The sequence below is a fragment of the Musa acuminata genome, chromosome BXJ2-9, assembly GCF_036884655.1.
Source record: "Musa acuminata AAA Group cultivar baxijiao chromosome BXJ2-9, Cavendish_Baxijiao_AAA, whole genome shotgun sequence".
Classification (NCBI taxonomy): Eukaryota; Viridiplantae; Streptophyta; class Magnoliopsida; order Zingiberales; family Musaceae; genus Musa; species Musa acuminata.
The window spans coordinates 2,595,589-2,613,466 of record NC_088346.1 but is presented as its reverse complement, the minus strand read 5'-3'; the positions used below and the strand labels follow the sequence as shown (position 1 = coordinate 2,613,466).

Genomic DNA, 17,878 nt, shown 5'->3' with positions numbered 1-17,878 from the left:
AAGCGAATGTGGCTGGAGTAGGGATTTTTTAAGATGATGTTGACAAAATCATGTTTAGTTATGCAAATTTTCTTACTCCACATGAAAACAATCCACATTTCAAAACCTTTTTTAAATGACACGGTGGTGGCTCATGAACACTTATTAAATCGATAAATCAATACATCAAGACATAATCTTAAACATAGAGTATATTTAAAAGTTATAAATTTCATTTCAATATTTGGATGGAAATCGAGATCTGCTTGCAAGAAAAATGTTCAATGGACAGTAGTAGGATTACTCCAGACTGCACTTGCAGATGATCTCTTTATGTATTAGTAGATATCCATCAAACAAACTAATCCATGGTTTTTCTTTTCCATCAAGCTTTCTTCTTGCAACCTCAAACTGATCTGCCATGTTTTATGGAACGGTAGAAAATACAAGAAAGATCGAACAAGACAACATGAAAGAAAGTTTCAGACCAAAATCATAAGAACTTGAGGTTATGGCAGTCCAGCTTGCTGCAGTTGGAGTCCCAGCTGCTCCTGCATTCACCTCCAGCCCCATCACAGCACTGGCACTTGATTCCCAGTGACTCCAGCACCGCGACATATCCTTAGCCCCAAGCCATCAACAAAACCAAATCAGTCAGAGTAACATCTCAAGCAGTCAGTATCTATGGAAATCTTGCAAGAAGTTTCAGTAGTTAGATAAAGGGTTAGGGATGGGTTCTTTGGTGCTCTTACTCTCTTGCTTGGTGAAGGGAAGTGGCCCAGCCTCTGCAGTACTCAAAGAGATGTGAACCTGGAAGGTGGAGACCAAGAGCAGCAGAACCATGCAGTGAAACCTTTGCAGACCCATCTTGTATCTTCTTCTTCTTCCAAGGTACATGCAACTTGTCAGCATTATTTATATCTAGCTTCTTTGATACTCCCTTTCTAATCTCATTATTAGGTGATGACCTTATAGAATGATCAACCTTGGTTGTAAAGTATACTTTTAGTTTGTTGTGTTAAATGTTTGTTTGGTGGAAAGGTGTAACCTCTGATTGTAATCCACATCATCTGATGGTATGATTATTAGAGAGGAAGATCTTTAGTGCAGGCCAAATTCATGCCTCATGGGCTGCATCCCAAGTCTACAACGTGTCACGCTCAAGATTCAAAAAGCTTCCACCATGTGTGGTCACATTGGTGCAAGTTCTTGTTGGATGATAGCACAAGATTACTTGTTTATGTTGACTTTGTCTGGTTGACATCAGAATGACCAAGCTATCGATGTAGGAAACCATGAGACTCACGGTTCATGCATCTTCCTTATCTTCTTTTTTTCTTGTACGAGTGGAAGATCTCCTAACTCCACTGCCCGTCAGTGGTGCGTGTGTCTCATGCTGTTGCCTATTCTCTCTTCCCATCTCTATCCATGAGTCATGACTGATGAGTGTAACGTGAGAGAGTATAATATAAGATTTGTGATCGAATTAGGATTAACTCAAGGATACTTGATAGCATTTGGAAGAACGTTTACTTAAGTCCACCCACAGTTGAGGCATCATCATCAACATTGTATTGATAGCAAGTAGGAACAGCTTAAATGGCTTGATGTAGTTTTCATGTGAAAGATGAGCCACTTGGTTGACATGGATGGTGTTCTTCAACACAGTAGAAAACATCAACCTGAGATGTGCAGAAGATTAGCCGGAAAGCTTTCACCTCAACGTGGATTACTAGATCTGTGGAATGGCTTCCCTCTCATGGAGATCTTTGATGCCAAATGGAACGACTGTTGCAACCATTAGTGGATGGCATTCGTACACCTATACGAACTCCATGAGAATGACTTGCTCAGGTCTATATCTCTCTATCTCTAATCCTTCAACCCGGTTTCTTGCTGAACATCGAACAGATTATATGATCCACTGAAAAGCTAAATCCATGAGGGACGAGTCGTGGGTGGAGGAGACGAGGTTCTTCTCCACATACATGTCCGGCGGCGGATTGAAGGAGGGGTTCGGCCGTAGCCGGCACCGGAGGAGGAGGAAGGGTACTGTCAGGCCAGGCGAGGGTGAAGAGGGAGTACTCACGTCGACAATTTCTCTCCTCCTCTTCCTCCTCCGCGGCTGCAGCCTCCGCCTGAGTCGAGTATGGTGCTCGGCGGCCTCTTATCAGCGTGCTGGCGGATGTCTTCATCATCCATGGCGACCAACAGAGACAAGGGCTTTGAAGGACTTCCAACGCTCGTCTCTGAAGATAACGCAGTGCCTTGCTCCGGTCAACATGAAAAGGACTTGTTCGAAATCCACCAGGCGTGGATCCTCTCCAGACACGATTTTAAATAGATTGCTCCAATTCCCACATCTCAACCGTCCACACGCCTGATTTACTATTCGTAGCCCCCTTTTTTTTCTATTAATAATCTCATTATCATTAGTAATATATTTAATCTATATAATTTTATTATTTATAATCCAAATATTATTAATTTTATCTTTTAATAATCTTTATTATCGAAAGAAATACTTTAGAAATATTTAAAAAAAAGGATTATATTTAGCGTCAAATATTAACATAAAAAACCACTCCAACAAATTAACCCATCAAATCGGATGATAATAGTTGTAGATGTAACCCTTTCTACTAATGCTAATTATTCTGATGAGAAAAATAAAAAAGGCACAAAACACACTATCCCTACATATATTCCATTCAAGAGAGCATTTCCACCCACAGATGCAACACTACTGAGAAGCATAAACCGAGGAGGATTACAGGTTTAATATACATCTCACACAAAGTATAACACTTCAGCTGTTTCTTCACCTCCTTCCTCGTGAACTCGCTCAAGAGGCTGATGAGATCTCAGAGTATCTGTTTGAGACCACCTCCGATGGCTCAGTCGCATCGATGGGGCTTTTGGTCCTCAGCTCGACGTTGAGATAACTGGTCAGCACTTTCTTCACACCGAATCCCCGACTGCTGGGCTTCTTGTTGATCAATGGCGACCTCTCTCGCCCTGCTGGGCTAATTAGCGGCGCCGGCGAGAAGCATGGCGTCGCATAAGCCGTCATGCATGGAGTGCCGGAGGCAGGCACCGTCACCTTCTTCTGCGCGATGATGCTGACCGCTGGAACCGCGCACAGCGGATCCGAGTGCTTGCAGAAGTCGTCCACATGGAGCAAATCATCGATGCGGGCCACGATGTTGAACGCGAGGCTCTCCAGAACTCTGGAGTAGCTTTCCAGAATGGATTTGCCGATGTCCTGCAACGCTTAGCATGAGAAAGGCTGACACAACGCTTCCACCAAAGCGAGACCGAGAGTTGCAGGAAGCACCGACCTTGTTGAATTGGATTTTGCTGGTGTCCAACGATGTCTGGGTGAGGCTGGGGAACCTCTGCTTCAAGCACAGCAAGAGGGTCTCGGCCCTCTCAGCAAGCAGCTCCCTTTTGTCTGCGTCTACGATCATGTCCTTGACGATTTCCCAGGACGATTTAGCGGTGCTGCTGCTTGCTGGTTTCATGGCCGCTCGCCGGCGCCAGATGTAGATGGATGCCTCCACTCTGTTGGCGACTTCCAAGACTCGGTGTTCGGACGATAAATCGAGGCAGTCGAGAAGGCATTCGGGGGAGAACTGATCAGATGCAACATATCGATGGATCACATCACCCAGACTTGCTCTTCCATTCTGCGATCCAGAATCGAGTCAGTGGACGAGGAGGAGAACCCATGGAGATCTCTCTGCTGGAGAACACACCTTTGGTAGTGAACTGAGGTAAGACTCGGGTACTTCCATTTCCGCCAAACTGTTGCTGTTGATTGCCATCGCAGCCTTCAGGATCTGACTCGTGCATTCTCTTTTGTGCTGCAACTCCTTCCTCTTCTTCTCATGGAGGCCGCCGGGGGGGACCCGAGGAACGGGAAGCCACCACTTCTCTTCTTGCCGGTGAAGGGTTCGTCGGAAGGAGGCCGAGCCATCGGAATCCGGCGCCAGTATCCCTTGATCGACGTACCAAAACTCCGGATCACTGAAACTGTCCAGTATCTCCTGCAGAGAGCAACTCCTGATGAAGAACAGTGAAGAGGCTGAGAGCACAAAGCTGGAGTTTGCATCAAATCTTACAAGGAGCATGTTGTCCAACTTCCTCAGCGCCGGAAGATTGATACATAGATCCGATCTTGGTCTGCAGGTCATGACCTGAATTCCAAAGGATGATGTCGTCATCATCATCATCATCGAGAAGAAGAAGAAGAAGACAAGAGGAAGTACCTCGAACTTGCTCCCGTCAGGAAATGTTTGCCATGAGGGTATCATTTCGACGATGTGATCACTGACACACAGAAGCCACTCCATCTCCCTTCGCCACATGGTCTTCTTCTCAGAAGAAAGAGGCTCCAGCCTCCATAGCTGCCCGAAGATGGTGGCTGAGGAAAAAGACAGTTATTTTGGAATCAAACGCAATGCACAGATAGAAATGGGAAGCAATGAAGTGCTTACCGCAGAGATTAGTGATAGCATTTGAAATTGCCAGTGCAGTGCACGCTCCTTTGCCGCAGCCAGACATATCTTCTCCAAGTAGCAGTTTTGAGAACCTCTCCTTCATCATCTCGATTTCTGGTAGAACAACAACATGTATTTGCACGCTGTTACCGTGTGCTTCATCTAAAAGTAAATGTAGCTTCGTACAGATACAAATCGACACAAGCGAGAATCCAAAATGTGGTTGCAGAACAATCTGGTCGTGATACAACTGATCCAAGATCAAGACTGGGTTACCTGAGTATTTGGGCTTCATCAGATGTTCTGTTCCATGGTGGTGGTGCTCATGGGCTTTGCCATCATCGTCATCATCATCCAATTCCAAGTCAGAGACGGAGCTTTTCTGCAGAGGCCAACCCGGCGCCACCGCCGACTGCTCCGACGACGGTCCCTGATGGGCTCCACCACAAGGGTCGTGTGGCTCCTCGCTGGACGAGGTCTCGAGGCTCGAACTGCTGCCGCTGCACTCATCCTCTGCGGAGTCACTGAACAGGTCGCCTCCCAGTGCCGCCTCTCCGTGCTTGCGTTCCCCATTCTCACCCTTTTCCGCCGCATCATCCATTCTGAGCAGCTCCAGGCGCCTCCCCGTGCTCCCACAGAAAAAGGGCTTGTCCACGGCAAGACCGGAAGACAAGATTTTGAGGGAGCCAACAAACTCAGAATGAGGAGGAAAAGGAGCAGAAAAGGTAATGGTTGCTGGTTGGGGCTGTCTGGTGGTAGTAATGGAGTGTGCAGAAGAAAGCCATCATCCGGTAAAGGAGAAGAGGGCTTGTGTGGGCTTCTCTAACCAGCAAGCATTCAGCAACAGCACATCCATTTAATATAGGAGAAGTTGGTGAAGGAGATGATTACGAGCGCTGGACCTTGCACATGAGCACACTCACACGACCCTCGCTTCACGGAGACGGGGAGGACGAGCGCCTTCGCCATTTAATTTGCCCCACGGCGGAGGAGGCAGCCACCGTAATTGTAATTGAAGGCAGCAACGGTCTCCGCATGCACACGGCGGCTGCCCGCTTTCCTCCCTCGCTCGATCTCAGACACGCTCTCTCGCCCGTTGCACCACGTCTCCTCTTTCCATTTCTTTATGTGCGTGCGCACTCCTTTTGATCCGTCGGAACGTTACAGACACAAAAGAGAGGAGAGAGGAGAGAGAGTGCGTTCGTCGACTGTGGACGCAGATTTCAAAATTGAAATAAAATAGTTGGACCGAAAAGAAAAAGATTGCTTTTTGTGGCGTCGGGAGAAGTCAGATGCGGAGAAGACTGGTTTTGGCATGAGATTTGAACTGTGGGGGGATCGCGGTGGTGAGGGCGGAGACGACGACAAAGCAGGCGTAGACGTCTCCTGGTTTTGGAAACCGACGAAGAGGGTCCCAGACAAAGTCAAAGAAGAGCAAATCTCGGGAACGGCCCAACTCAGGACGCGCGTCGTATTGAGCCGTGGAGATCCCTTCACATGCGTGTCTTTTATCCGTTGGAGGCGACTTCGAGTGGTGTGCTCGCGTTCATTGTACCACGAGACACCGGGCGGTGACATTGTGTTGTACGATACGTGTCGCGCTGTAGCTGGTCGGTCCGGTGGGCCCGATGAAAAAAGGAAAGTTTTATCGCATGTGTTTACACAAATACCGGTCACAGATTAAGAGAGAGTGAAAAATACAACAAAAATATTTCTGTGGTTTTGAGGCTATAAAAAGTAATTAAATAGATTAAAAAATGATATAAACCTTTCACTTCATTTGATTTGGATAGAATGTTTTTGAACAAACTTATAATGTCTTGATGAAAATATCATAAAACACTATGAGCTTATTCAAAACCACTGTATTAAAATAGAAATTTCTTTAATTATTTATTCTTGTTTCTAAATCAAAAAAGAAATTTGAATAGATTATTTTTTATGGAGTTACCAACTATACACCTATTAAAAACACACCAATTGACAATATTTTTAAATAAAATATGCAGAAGAGAAAAGTAAAAGGGATTATGAAAAAGGTGGAAATGCCCCTTGAAAAATTTGAAAATAAGACACCTCATGAGAAAAGTCCAAAAAAAAAAAAGCTTTTTTTCCTAGAAATCGCTCATGATTTATATGTTTCCATCCGATAGCAATTCGTTTATCCCATGTAAAGTTTCAAAAGATACAAAGAATAAAGAGATCCAATCCAACTCACACTGTTTTCAATTTATTCTCAACCATTTTCGATCTCCAAAAGTGGCACTTGCTTACAAGTGTTATTAAAAGTAAAAACATGTCCAAGCTCATGCTTGAATTTTACATAACCTGATCCGTTGTCTCATCACGAAGTCTGTATTCTCTTGAATCCTAATGCCTCTGTATGAATCATTAGGACAGCAGATCTATCTGCGCTTGAAGTTTGTATCTTTGATGACAGTGACAGGGCACGATACATTTGACAGTACATAGTTCGATACGCTGCCCAGAAATATCCTGCAGAAACACTAGAATAAATAAGAAAATTTGAGAAGAAAGTAAGTGCTAGTGGAATTACCATATTGTTGTCATCGAACTGCAACTTCCAGCAGAAACATAGATAATGTTTGTGCCACAGAGCTGAGATAGATAATTCCCAAGTACGTAAAATATATTGATGGCTAACACTACTAACCAAATCTGACCTTGATGAGCCAAGACTACCAGATGTCCATACATTCAACTCGGCTAAGAGGCATCGATAGCTTATTGTTCTTTTTGGATCAATCAAAATGTTCATTCCAAAATTTCCTTCACTAGTTTGCAAATCTTACAAAGTAACCGCACAGCATTTAACATCAAATGACCACAGGGGAAATGAGAGAAAAACATCAGAAATGGTTTCAGAGGAAACACCCAACATGAGGTAAATATGATTTTTGTGGCATACAGCATGTAGGTGAAGCTATCCTGCTCCGTTTTGAGACATTTATAACTGGTCCAATGGATCATCTAAATTTGTATATTCAGAGAAATGTGTCTCAGATTAGGTGGTCTGAACCAGATACATATTTGTCTAATCTCAACCATCACCGTTAAGAGCAAAGGAGAAATAGATGCTAACATGGGCATTCATGAGTCTAACAAACTGCACACACAGCAATCATTGGTTTGCAAATTATAGATATGTTCAGGTCTGTCTATTAATTATGAGAACACATTGGAATTTGCCTAATGGTCGGCCTCCAAAAATTTCCAGGGAAGTGCTCTCTCAAAACTACATCATTGAGATTAAAAAGAAAAATGTAACTGTTGACCAAAAAGTCTCAGTAAACACCTTACATTTGAATTATCTGAATTCAAACTTTTATATTCAAAGATAAATTTCCAACAGGAAACTTTTATAGCAGCCTAAAATCTCACATCATATGGAAACATCTAGAAGATTATTAATATTGCAGCATTCTTAGACAGGCAAAAAGTTGGCAAAAAGGAAAACAACTGCCCTTTGATCATTTTAACATGAGTAGATATGGAACCATTAAGTTTTCATTGACAACTGCTCACAAGGTTAAAGTTCATTTACCATTTACTGAAGCACAGATTCAATAAGAAGACCCAAAGAATTCAATTGTAACATCTTTTGTACCTAAAGTTAAAAAGCAAAACAAGAAGAGACCAAGCAAGTTGCCGATTTGCCAGCATTGCAGATGGGTAATCAATCCAAGCAGACCTCAACATCTGACAATGCTTTCTTTGCCAAAGAGTTCAGGAGGAACCCGACAATCAATGGCTGCTCTTCTTGAGTAAGGGCATATCCTTGTTACATAATATCTCTAGATTGCAGCTATCGTTTATATCATGATAGGATCAGTATGGGCTAAATCGGAGAGGGCGCATAAGTTAGTGACTCAAAAGCATTTAGTTGGCATGGCTCTCATGTTGTTGGCTGAGAGCTACCATGAACACTAGAACTAGCCAGAACAAGTCTATCATTCTACCTTGCATTTAAGATCAAAGTCAGGTACCATTTAGAAACGGAACAGAAGAAGTCTGAAAGCTATACACATGGTGAAACTCCAATTAATAAATGCTCCGAGCAGGTTTCAGCTGCAATATATCAATATCCTTTTTGATCTTTAACGTTGTTTGCTCATTGAAAATCCGTCTGGCAAAGGAAATTGCTTTTACCAGTTTATTACGTCTCAAATTTCGCAGTTTATGGGGGGTCAAAAACTGATGCAATCAACAAATGGTGAACCAAACGCTATCAGAATTCGAACAAATATATGGAGTAAGAGTATGATGCACTGCACGGGAAAAGCGGAAGCTTCTCTATGTATCATGTTACCTCTGAATCTGGGTAAGACCTCTGCAACCCATGACCAGCGAGTCCAGCTTCAGCTCTTGCGCCGCTTCGCACAGCTTCTCCCTAGCATCCCCCATGTATAACTTCATCACGATCTTCGCCTGATCCATTCATTTCACCGGGACGAGATATAAATCGAAACATATGTCTACAAGAAACAGTCTTTTTTATGAGAAATCAGAGGAGGGACCTCCTTTTGTTTGGAAGCGGCTTCGAGCATGTCATGGACGTCCGTATCGACATCCAGATCGTAGCTCTTCAACAAATCCAGCTCCCGGCGCTCCGTCAGAGGAATCAAAGCTAACAATTTGCAGAGCATGCGCACACAGATACATGGTAAGCGGGAGCGATTCTATTTCTCAGAGGACGGTGCAGATTGAAACGAGAATTAAGGGGGCATGGTACGTACGACGAGCATCGGAGGAGTGCTTGGAGCCGGCGCCATGGAAGAACGACTTAGGGCGCACGACGTGGAGGACGATGAGGGTCTCGCCCGGGTCGAGGAGGTTGTCGATGGCCCACTGGAGCGCCCGCTTGCTGCTGCTGGAGAAGTCCAGCGCCACCCCGATCTTCCGGTCGCCCGCCATTCTCTCTTCCTGCTCTCAGCGGAGAAAGGAAAGCGGGGGCTCGCTTCGCCTCTTGGGTCTCCTCTTGCTCGTGGCTTTCCCATCGGCCCGAAGTGCTCGCGTTCTTTCTTTGACCCCGCCGGCTGAAACATGCCGTGCCGCACATCAAGCTGACCTGGTTTTGTTTGTGTTGCCAAAAACACTGTACCTGATATCCGAAATGTTTTCTGCATTAAACAGAGAAATTGCAGCACTTTAGGCTGACATGGAAACTAAAAACAAGAAAACATCGAGAAATACTTTTTTGCTGTTTTCTATACTCGAACATCTATACATATCGAGACGGGCATCGAGTAATTTCCTTTTCCGTTTCGGTTGCGAACCCTTCGCACGTGCCCGCCCACTGTGTGAATCCTCTGGGCCCCGCAGCTGTTCTCCAATCACATGACGGGCCCGTGTAAGATGGGGTAAGAGTAGGAACCCCGAGGAAACCGCAACAGTCGAGGAGAGAAGGTCGCGTGGCCGCCGATGGATACATTGCAACTGAATCCGCCGAGTTGGGCGGCGTAGGCCTCCCCCATCTCTCTCGCCATCCACCCAACCACCCCTCACCACCTCTCTCCATATATAATAAAACGAACATTTATTCTCCCTATATATTTCAATACGTTTATATTAGTATTTGGTCGCCTTTTCTACGGTTACTCAAACTGTTAAATTATTTATTTATTTTTAAATAAAAATTACATCAAGAATATATATATATATATATATATATATATATATATATATATATATATATATATATATATATGCACACACACACAGAGAGGACGCGGTTAGTTCGACCTCTGCCTCGTCTTCTTGCTTCGTCGTCGGCGGAGCTGATGGCGCGGCGATTAAGGGAGAGCGGCCCTTTGATCCCGCGTTCGTTCGTTCGTCAGCTTCGCCTTCTTCTCAAGGTTGAATCCTGTCTTTCTCCTGACATGTTTTTTGAATATAACGAACGGGAACCAACGACGAAACCCTCTGTGTCGATCAAGATTCAAGGGGTTTTGTTGTGTCTGTTAATCGATCGACGAGCCGACCGCACACCGATTCTGGATCGGTTTCCTTCTTGTAAAGAACAGAGTTCTGGATCGATCCGGCATGAAGAAGACGTGCTTCTGCGGAGCGGATGAGGGATGTGGATGAACGCGGCGGATGGGTGGTGCGATCTCGCTTGTGCTCGGTAGCCATGACAATCTATGTTGCTAGCGAGGCTTTCAAGGTTTGTTCGCGCCCCCGCTGTTTTTTCTACTTCTTGGCTGTTCGAGGCATGCCTTTCTGGGTTGATTGCGATTCTGTTTGCTGCTATGGGGGAAGGTGCCATGGAGACGTCTATGGAGGTTCAACTTCTTGCGGAGAAGTGGAAGCTTCTGCTCGCTTGACTCTCTGTTTCAGGTGTCATTTCTTTCTCATGTATTCTTTAATCGCCTTGAGGAAAGAACCGACTAATAAAATAGCAGGCACTCTTTAATCGCCTTGAAGAAAGAGCGGACTTTCTTAGGGCCAAATGATTTCTTGGGTATGTAGCATTAAAGATTGAGGGTTGAACGTGGTCATAGGCTCAAATCTCAGAGTCATAAGATCGAACTACTTGGAATGGCCGGCACGCCTACAGGGTAATCTGGTTTTGGATTTGAATGGATGATGATCAAATTAAGGCAACTTGAAATAACTTGCAATTGCTAATCATTTAAGCTTCACGTTCAGTAGAGTGGTTTAGTCCCTCCTTGGTGAGCCTGGCACAAAGCTAAGCCTATAGCATTTAGTTTTTGTTGTTGTAGATTCATTCTGGACATTAAGGCACAGGAAGATGCCGAAATGACCTTGTAGTGTGTGCCATCTTTTTGCTTCGAGTCATTAGTTCAACAGTACTTATGGATGGTGCATGATGCTATTAATCATCTAAGGTTGTTTGTCATGTTCTATCTTTTCTCTGATCAAAAGGAATAAACAAGCAACACCATGATGCTTACAAGAATAGATTCTTGTTGGACTGCAATTTATTGATGACTACAGAAGAATCTTAAGCTTGTTGTGCACTAGGCTGAATGGATGTTTTGAAGTTAAGACTGGAATTTCTTTTAGTAGTTTATTTTTTCTTCTAGAATCTACAGTTTAGAGGAATAGGAACAAAAGATGTGGAGTATGAGGCTTCATCAAGGTGTTATGTTTTTTTTCTTCTTTTTGCCAAAACATGCCACATGTTTGTGTTGCCTTTGATGTCATGATGTTATATAGAAGATGGAAGTAAACTGATATTTTATTATAATTAAATCAAATATGTTTGAATTTCCACCTCTGAGATGAATAGTGCTGATATAGTGCATGAATGGACAAATTATGTTAGGAATATCCTACATTTTTTTTTTTTTTTATGGAAAGGGGTATCCTATGATCAAACATGTAGCATTTTATGCATGTCTGTAGCATTTACATCTTCATTGTGTTCTCACCATCTCGCCTCTTCTCTGCCATTTGATTTATACATCAGAGACATTTTAGCTCTTCAATAATCTTCTAAATTCGATGAAATCAATCTTCAAAATTGCCAATTATTGAAAAGTCTGATGGTTACCTATCATACTTATTCCCAATGATCAAGTTATATTTATGATCTTGCATGTGGTTATATTTTGTTTTCTTCGGGTTTTATCTAAATGTCATTTTATGAAGGTTTGACTATCTTTTAGTTATCAGAAAAAAATACTTTTTAGTAGCCTTACCTATCTCATGTGATGGTTATTGGGGTATAATATAACAAGGGGAATTTTCTGGAACCGCTTAATGAGTAGCTCAGATGTATGGGATGTAAGTAATACTACTTTGTAAAATGTTTCTGTTGTCTGAATCATTAAATGAATTAAAGACTTGTGCCATTATTTTTCCTCAGTGTGTCCATGGTTTGGCAGCGCGTGGGGTGGACCAGCCTTACTGGATCTTGGATTTATGATACTTTCGGTGTGTATACTATGTTGCATTCTCCTGTCCAGGCTTTAATAACATCAAATATTTGGGCAAACAAAATTTGACCAAATTGTAAGAATCATCTTATGATTGTTAATGGTTTTCACAGGAACCTGGGAAAGAAAGAGGTCTTACCTTCATCCTTTTGCTCTTGCATAGTGGTTTGTTAATCTTAATTTCTTTGTTAAGTCGCTGATAGGTTGCATGATCTATTGTAAATGCGCATATGGAATCATCGTGAATTCTTAAAACTAGTAATAACTAAACTTCAAATTTGAAGTGGTACATGCCTGGTTGGAAATTGTACACGGACAAACTCGTAGTGTTGAAATTACGTTTCTCCCTTTTTTCAATATTTTATTTCTGCAACATTTTCAGTTGATTTACGTTTTTATCAACCACTGCTTGTTCACTTACCTTTCATGTTCAATGTATTTCAATTATTCTGACTTGCTAAGGCATGATAATATTCTCTCTCTGTAGGCAAACTAATATCAAAAAGAGAAGTGTAACTCACCACCCTGTGTAATTAATCTAGGCCAGACAGGAGTATCCAAAAAAATGTAGGAAAAAGAATCAAACTCGTTCTACATTGTTTCATAATGGCACTGATGCAAAGAGACACAGACTACCCATTCAAGCGGCCTTTAATGAATCATGTTTTCTGGGTTTACTAGATAAGGAAGGCATAATACCTGCTATACAGGCTGATGCAGGACCAACGCCCTCCTATTTTTGCAAATTACAACAAAGAAACTGACAAGTCTAGCACACCAATAAAGGAGAGGTGTATGAAAACTGAAGCATTCTGATTCACTAGAGGAATATTCAAGTGCTCACCAGACGAGTCATAACAATTTCTGGCCCTATCTGATCTGATCTACATCAGCACCATCATAAGGTGGCTATCCAAAACACGAATGTAATGCCACAATGATTGATGAGACACTGTTCTCATGATCAATAACGGGTGCTTATGACAGTTCCAAGCAAACTTCTGGTCAGACTAATATCCCTTCATTCCGATACTAACTGCCACTTCATCATGCTCGTTGACTCGCTTACAATGCCTTTGGGTGCAGCGATGACCATGGGGATTTTTCCTGTCGCATTAGATATGTACTCCACATGAATCTACCTGTCCAGGTGGAGTAGCATATATGCTGGTGCAACTACTGTTCAAGCCACTTTTAAGCCAAGCAATGCTGCCAATTTCAGACCCTACAGAGGCCAACTCATGACTTGGAATGGGTGGAGGCTCAACAAACTCAATAAACTCTGGACCTAATGAAGAGCTAGAAGAATGGCTCCCATCTTGAATGATACAGCATCTGTGCCCACAGCGTTGCGGAACCTGAGGTTCGCAGGAAACATTGTTAAGAAATTTACAGATGCCACCACCAGGTTTGAAGGCTTCATAAAGTGGGCCACCCAGTAGACCTCGTCCTGATGCTTCAGGACCACTCAACCGACGAGGTGTACTATTATATGGGCTGAAAGCACTCCCTTTAGCAACTGGTCGGAAGAGGCAAGGTGGGTTTCTCGACTCAGGTACGGGGGGTTCATCTCTAATGACGACAACCTCTCCAGAATTCTCTGAAGCATTTTCCCTCGAACTAGGATCTTTTACTTCCATGGATTTAAAGGAATTGACATTACTAAAAGACAGAGATTCATCTGAAGAACCTTTGGCTCTCTCAATACCAGCAGCATCTCCTGAAGAATCACATGATATCGTTTTGTACTGTTTAGCTTCAATACATGTACGCCTCAATGTGGAATTCCAATGGTTCTTTATTGCATTGTCTGTTCTCCCTTGTAAAAGCCTTGCAATTGATGCCCACTTGTTACCATGGATTGCATGAGCAGAAATAATGATACGGTCCTCTTCCTCTACGTTAAACATGGTCAAACTTGTTCACGATCTTACAACTAAAAAGATAAGTAGCAAAAAACAAAAAACAAAAAAACAGCATAAAGCATCACTTTCTTTTGTAAGATGCACATGATTCAACATGATATCTACCATTTACTATTGCATCCAATATACATAAAGGATATTATGAGATCAAGTTTCTATCCAGTTTAGGAAGTCAAACTTGCATCAATTTTTTTTTATTATCTTATCCAAGGTCCGCCAGTACCGGAGTTTCGACCCGGGCTCGGTACGGTATGGTACCGGTGTACCGGGCGGTACACCAGGGCGTACCGAGCGGTACACCCTGGTGTACCGATACTGTAGCAGTACTACAGTGTAGTACTATAGCACTGTAGCAGTGCTACAGTGTAGCACTGTAGCGGTACAGGGGCGGTCCGCGTACCGAGTACCTGGCGGACTGATACGTACCGCCCGATACGGCCGGTACGCTTCGGTACGACAGACACTGATCTTATCTCAGTTAAACCAAACCCTCAAACATGGTTTAGCAGACACAGAAAGAATTGTAAGCGTTTAAACTTTTTGGCAATGAACCATATAAGATTAATCACACAAAATAACAGGTCTGATCCTTCAGTCTACTATATTAAAAAAAAAAAAAACTTTTCTTACCCATCTAAGACTTACCTGTCTCACCTACCTGCCTTACAGGCAGCGATGACCCACATAGCAGGTGCCACATGGACCCCATCACTGCCTCCAATCACAAGGTAAATCATAAAAAAGTAGAAAATGTATTGCATTTTGATAATTTACCACATTTCTATTTGATGACAGAGACTCTCAAAAAGTGCTATATGAAGACACAGAGGAATATTAAACGGTAGAAGTCAAACTAGCTATTTCTAGATTCTGCCACCGGAGAAAAGAGAACTAGGTTATGTCACTATTATGAAGAAATTACACCTTAAATGATCACCATTTCCCCGAACCACAACCAGACAGGCCATTATATTGCAATAGACTTTAGGAAAGACTATCAAGAATTACAAGCCACTAAGCTCGCTTTTCATCGTGTTATATGTTTATCTGTCCAAGCCATCAAGATAGCCACCTTGCCATCATATGCAACAAAAGCTTTACCTAAAGAGAACAGACTACCCTTAAGGTTGGCGCATCTCTAAGACAAATCATAAAGAGTTGTTGGATTAAACTAGCCCATCAGTGTCTACCTTCTCACTTCTCCTCTTCTTACCAGTAACTATCCTTCATTCTTTCTTCCCGTTTTCTCTTGTTAGTTTCCTTAACCAGATAACCCATCTTATCTACCGAACAACATCTTAGCTAAACTAGGTTAGCCCAATTATTTTATTTCTGAAACAGCATGACGTAAAATTTTATCCTAGAATGCTAGACATTGATACGAGAAAATATAAAACATTTTATTCTGCTATGCAACTTTTCATGCAGTAAAAATCAGAACTCAAATCTTGCAGAAGACAACAGAAAAACCGGTGTCCTGACATGAATCTCATTGTCCAATATACACTATTAGATTAACTGCTATGGAGACTAGTAATGAAAGAATCATTACTCCACACCTATTGTTGTATATCATTTGCAGAAAGATCATCAATGCCAATATCCATGGAGATCCAAGCATGTGTCCTTCCACTAATTCTACTACCATCCCACGTTCAATGATGGGTATACTCACAGAACATTTTGCAGCTCAAGGAGGTCTTTATCATAGGCATCCGAACATAACTTCAGGTAAAGGAACATGTTCTCGGGTCTCCAAAGATAAATTCAAGATTATTTGCGCATGTCTGTGGATTTCAAACTCACAATGGCAATTTGGGGCTGATCACCAAAACCCTATTAGATAGATTTCTACGCCAACGTCTCAAACAAAACCTAGAAATCACAGACCCAAAGAAGAAGACAAAAGGGGGGGGCTAAGTACCAGTGAAGGGGCGGCGCTTGACGTAAGGGTCCAGTTGGTTACACCATCGGAGACGGCACGACTTCCCGGAGCGCCCGGGGACCCCGCGCGCGATCAGGCTCCAATTCCTAGCCCCGAACTTGTCCACCAGCCGGCTCAGCATCAAGTCCTCCTCGGGCGACCATGGGCCTTTCACCCGGTCCTCCACGGCCGCCACCGCACCGTCTCCGCCGCCGCTAGCGGGCCCATCGAGCACCGCCACGTCGACGCTGCTCCCATCCTCCGCTGCCGCGGGTTTCGATCCTCCCGCCGACCCGTCGACGACGGCGACGGGGGAAGGAGGAGACGAGGTCGTATGGCGAGGAGGAGGAAAGGCGGTCTCGGGTTCGGCCTCCGTGGCTGGGGCTTCCATTTCCACCCTCTTCTTCGAGTAACAGAAACAATAGCAGGATTACCGACCGCCTAACCGCAGTTTGGGCTCGGAAGTCCAACGAGAGATGACGGGGGAAAGAAATAGCGAGGAGCAAATGCCATGAGCAGGTTTACCATCGTGAACAACGCAAGTCACTTGATGACTTTGTAAGTCCCCATCTTGGGCTCAGTGGCCCAAACCTTCCTTAGCAACTATGGGCTCGCCAACCAAGAGAAGAAACTTTTATGTTCCTCGTGACACGCGCATAAGGTATTCGACGAAACGTGGAAGAGTCTAAGTTATATGTAATCGATAGTGCTCGACATTAAGATGCAGGCACAGAACATCCACACCGCGTTACATATGGCACCCTGCGACATTTCACACCATACATAGGAGAGGAAGCAGCGAATGTACGGCATACTACTACTGCTGCTGCTACTCGATGGGAAGCATGACTTCGTTGGTGCGCAGGAAAGGCAGCGTCCAGGGCGGGTTGTACCTGGCGAGGAGGAAGTCCCCCACCACCTTGTGCCCGTCACGCTCCAGGCACCGCCTCAGCTGCTCCACCCTCTCCGCCACCGCCTGGTCGGTGGTCAACCCGCTAAACCTCACCACCCCGAACTTGGCCTCCCCCTCGTCCCTCACCACGACCCGTTCGTCCACCGGGGCCGGCGCCTCCTCCGCCCGCGAGTACTTGGACGGCAGCACGAATTGCATGGTCACTTCCTTGCCCTCGCCGGCGACGTTGGTGATGACGGGCGCGGTCATGGCGATCTTCTCGGGGCCGGCTTTGGTGATGACGGGGGCGGTCATGGCGATCTTCTCGGGGCGGACGTTCTGCGGCTTGCCGAGGGCGCCGATGTAGTTGGCAAGGATCATGAAACCGCCGTCAGGGTCGCCGCGGAGCTTGGAGGGGTCGTAGGTGACCTCAGCCACCACCCGAGGGGAGTACTTCCTGATCTCATAGTCTGGGCAAGCGTGGATGACTTCATACTTGGGCGTCTCCACCGAGATCTTCCCCAGAATGAGACCCATCTCTCTGTGCTATAACTTCCGCTCAGCGTGAGATGAGGACAGAGATTTATGTGGCGGAGTCGATAGTTTCTTGCAAGTTAAGCTAGATATATCAAATGGGTCGTCTCCTGAGGCGTGTGGCGGTCGTCGCAGGATGAGATGTGGCGTTGATAGCTCCACGACGAGGGAGATTTGTACTACGCATGCGCCGTAGCTCT

The 17,878-nt window shown here is 44.2% G+C and overlaps 4 protein-coding genes and 1 long non-coding RNA gene across 9 annotated transcripts; 1 reads left to right on the top strand and 4 right to left on the bottom strand.

Annotated features, from left to right (window-relative positions):
* Positions 1–2,589: 2,589 nt before the first annotated feature.
* On the bottom strand, positions 2,590–5,759 carry LOC103996890 (rop guanine nucleotide exchange factor 7). 3 transcript variants are annotated; one of them, XM_009417942.3, is made up of 7 exons: positions 4,758–5,755; positions 4,479–4,595; positions 4,251–4,405; positions 4,104–4,178; positions 3,738–4,028; positions 3,321–3,668; positions 2,590–3,244 (listed from the first exon to the last, which is right to left on the bottom strand). In XM_009417942.3, the coding sequence occupies exons 1-7, from the start codon at positions 5,080–5,082 to the stop codon at positions 2,825–2,827; spliced, it is 1,731 nt and encodes a 576-aa protein (XP_009416217.2). In that variant the 5' UTR covers positions 5,083–5,755; the 3' UTR covers positions 2,590–2,824. The 3 variants fall into 3 exon arrangements, with proteins under 3 accessions (XP_009416217.2, XP_064980389.1, XP_018686660.2); XM_065124317.1 differs by having other exon boundaries at positions 4,104–4,405; positions 4,758–5,759; XM_018831115.2 differs by having other exon boundaries at positions 3,738–4,178; positions 4,758–5,759.
* Positions 5,760–6,676: 917 nt separating this feature from the next.
* On the bottom strand, positions 6,677–9,529 carry LOC135623321 (universal stress protein PHOS34-like). Its single transcript, XM_065126147.1, has 4 exons — positions 9,239–9,529; positions 9,020–9,129; positions 8,812–8,930; positions 6,677–6,977 (listed from the first exon to the last, which is right to left on the bottom strand). The coding sequence occupies exons 1-4, from the start codon at positions 9,414–9,416 to the stop codon at positions 6,887–6,889; spliced, it is 498 nt and encodes a 165-aa protein (XP_064982219.1). The 5' UTR covers positions 9,417–9,529; the 3' UTR covers positions 6,677–6,886.
* A 701-nt stretch (positions 9,530–10,230) lies between these two features.
* On the top strand, positions 10,231–12,715 carry LOC135622448 (uncharacterized). Of its 3 annotated transcripts, none has more exons than XR_010491057.1 (3): positions 10,231–10,665; positions 10,761–10,838; positions 12,334–12,715. It is a non-coding gene; the product is annotated as an uncharacterized LOC135622448 (long non-coding RNA). The 3 variants fall into 3 exon arrangements; XR_010491056.1 differs by having other exon boundaries at positions 10,231–10,838; positions 12,334–12,401; positions 12,517–12,715; XR_010491055.1 differs by having other exon boundaries at positions 10,231–10,838.
* Positions 12,716–13,016: 301 nt separating this feature from the next.
* Positions 13,017–16,762, bottom strand: LOC135622446 (transcription factor MYB1-like). Its single transcript, XM_065124315.1, has 2 exons — positions 16,253–16,762; positions 13,017–14,300 (listed from the first exon to the last, which is right to left on the bottom strand). Exons 1-2 carry the CDS (start codon positions 16,641–16,643, stop codon positions 13,519–13,521), a joined length of 1,173 nt encoding a protein of 390 aa, XP_064980387.1. The 5' UTR covers positions 16,644–16,762; the 3' UTR covers positions 13,017–13,518.
* Positions 16,763–16,914: 152 nt separating this feature from the next.
* Positions 16,915–17,759, bottom strand: LOC135622447 (heme-binding-like protein At3g10130, chloroplastic). Its single transcript, XM_065124316.1, has one exon. The coding sequence runs from the start codon at positions 17,679–17,681 to the stop codon at positions 17,082–17,084; it is 600 nt and encodes a 199-aa protein (XP_064980388.1). The 5' UTR covers positions 17,682–17,759; the 3' UTR covers positions 16,915–17,081.
* Between the last annotated feature and the right edge of the window lie 119 nt (positions 17,760–17,878).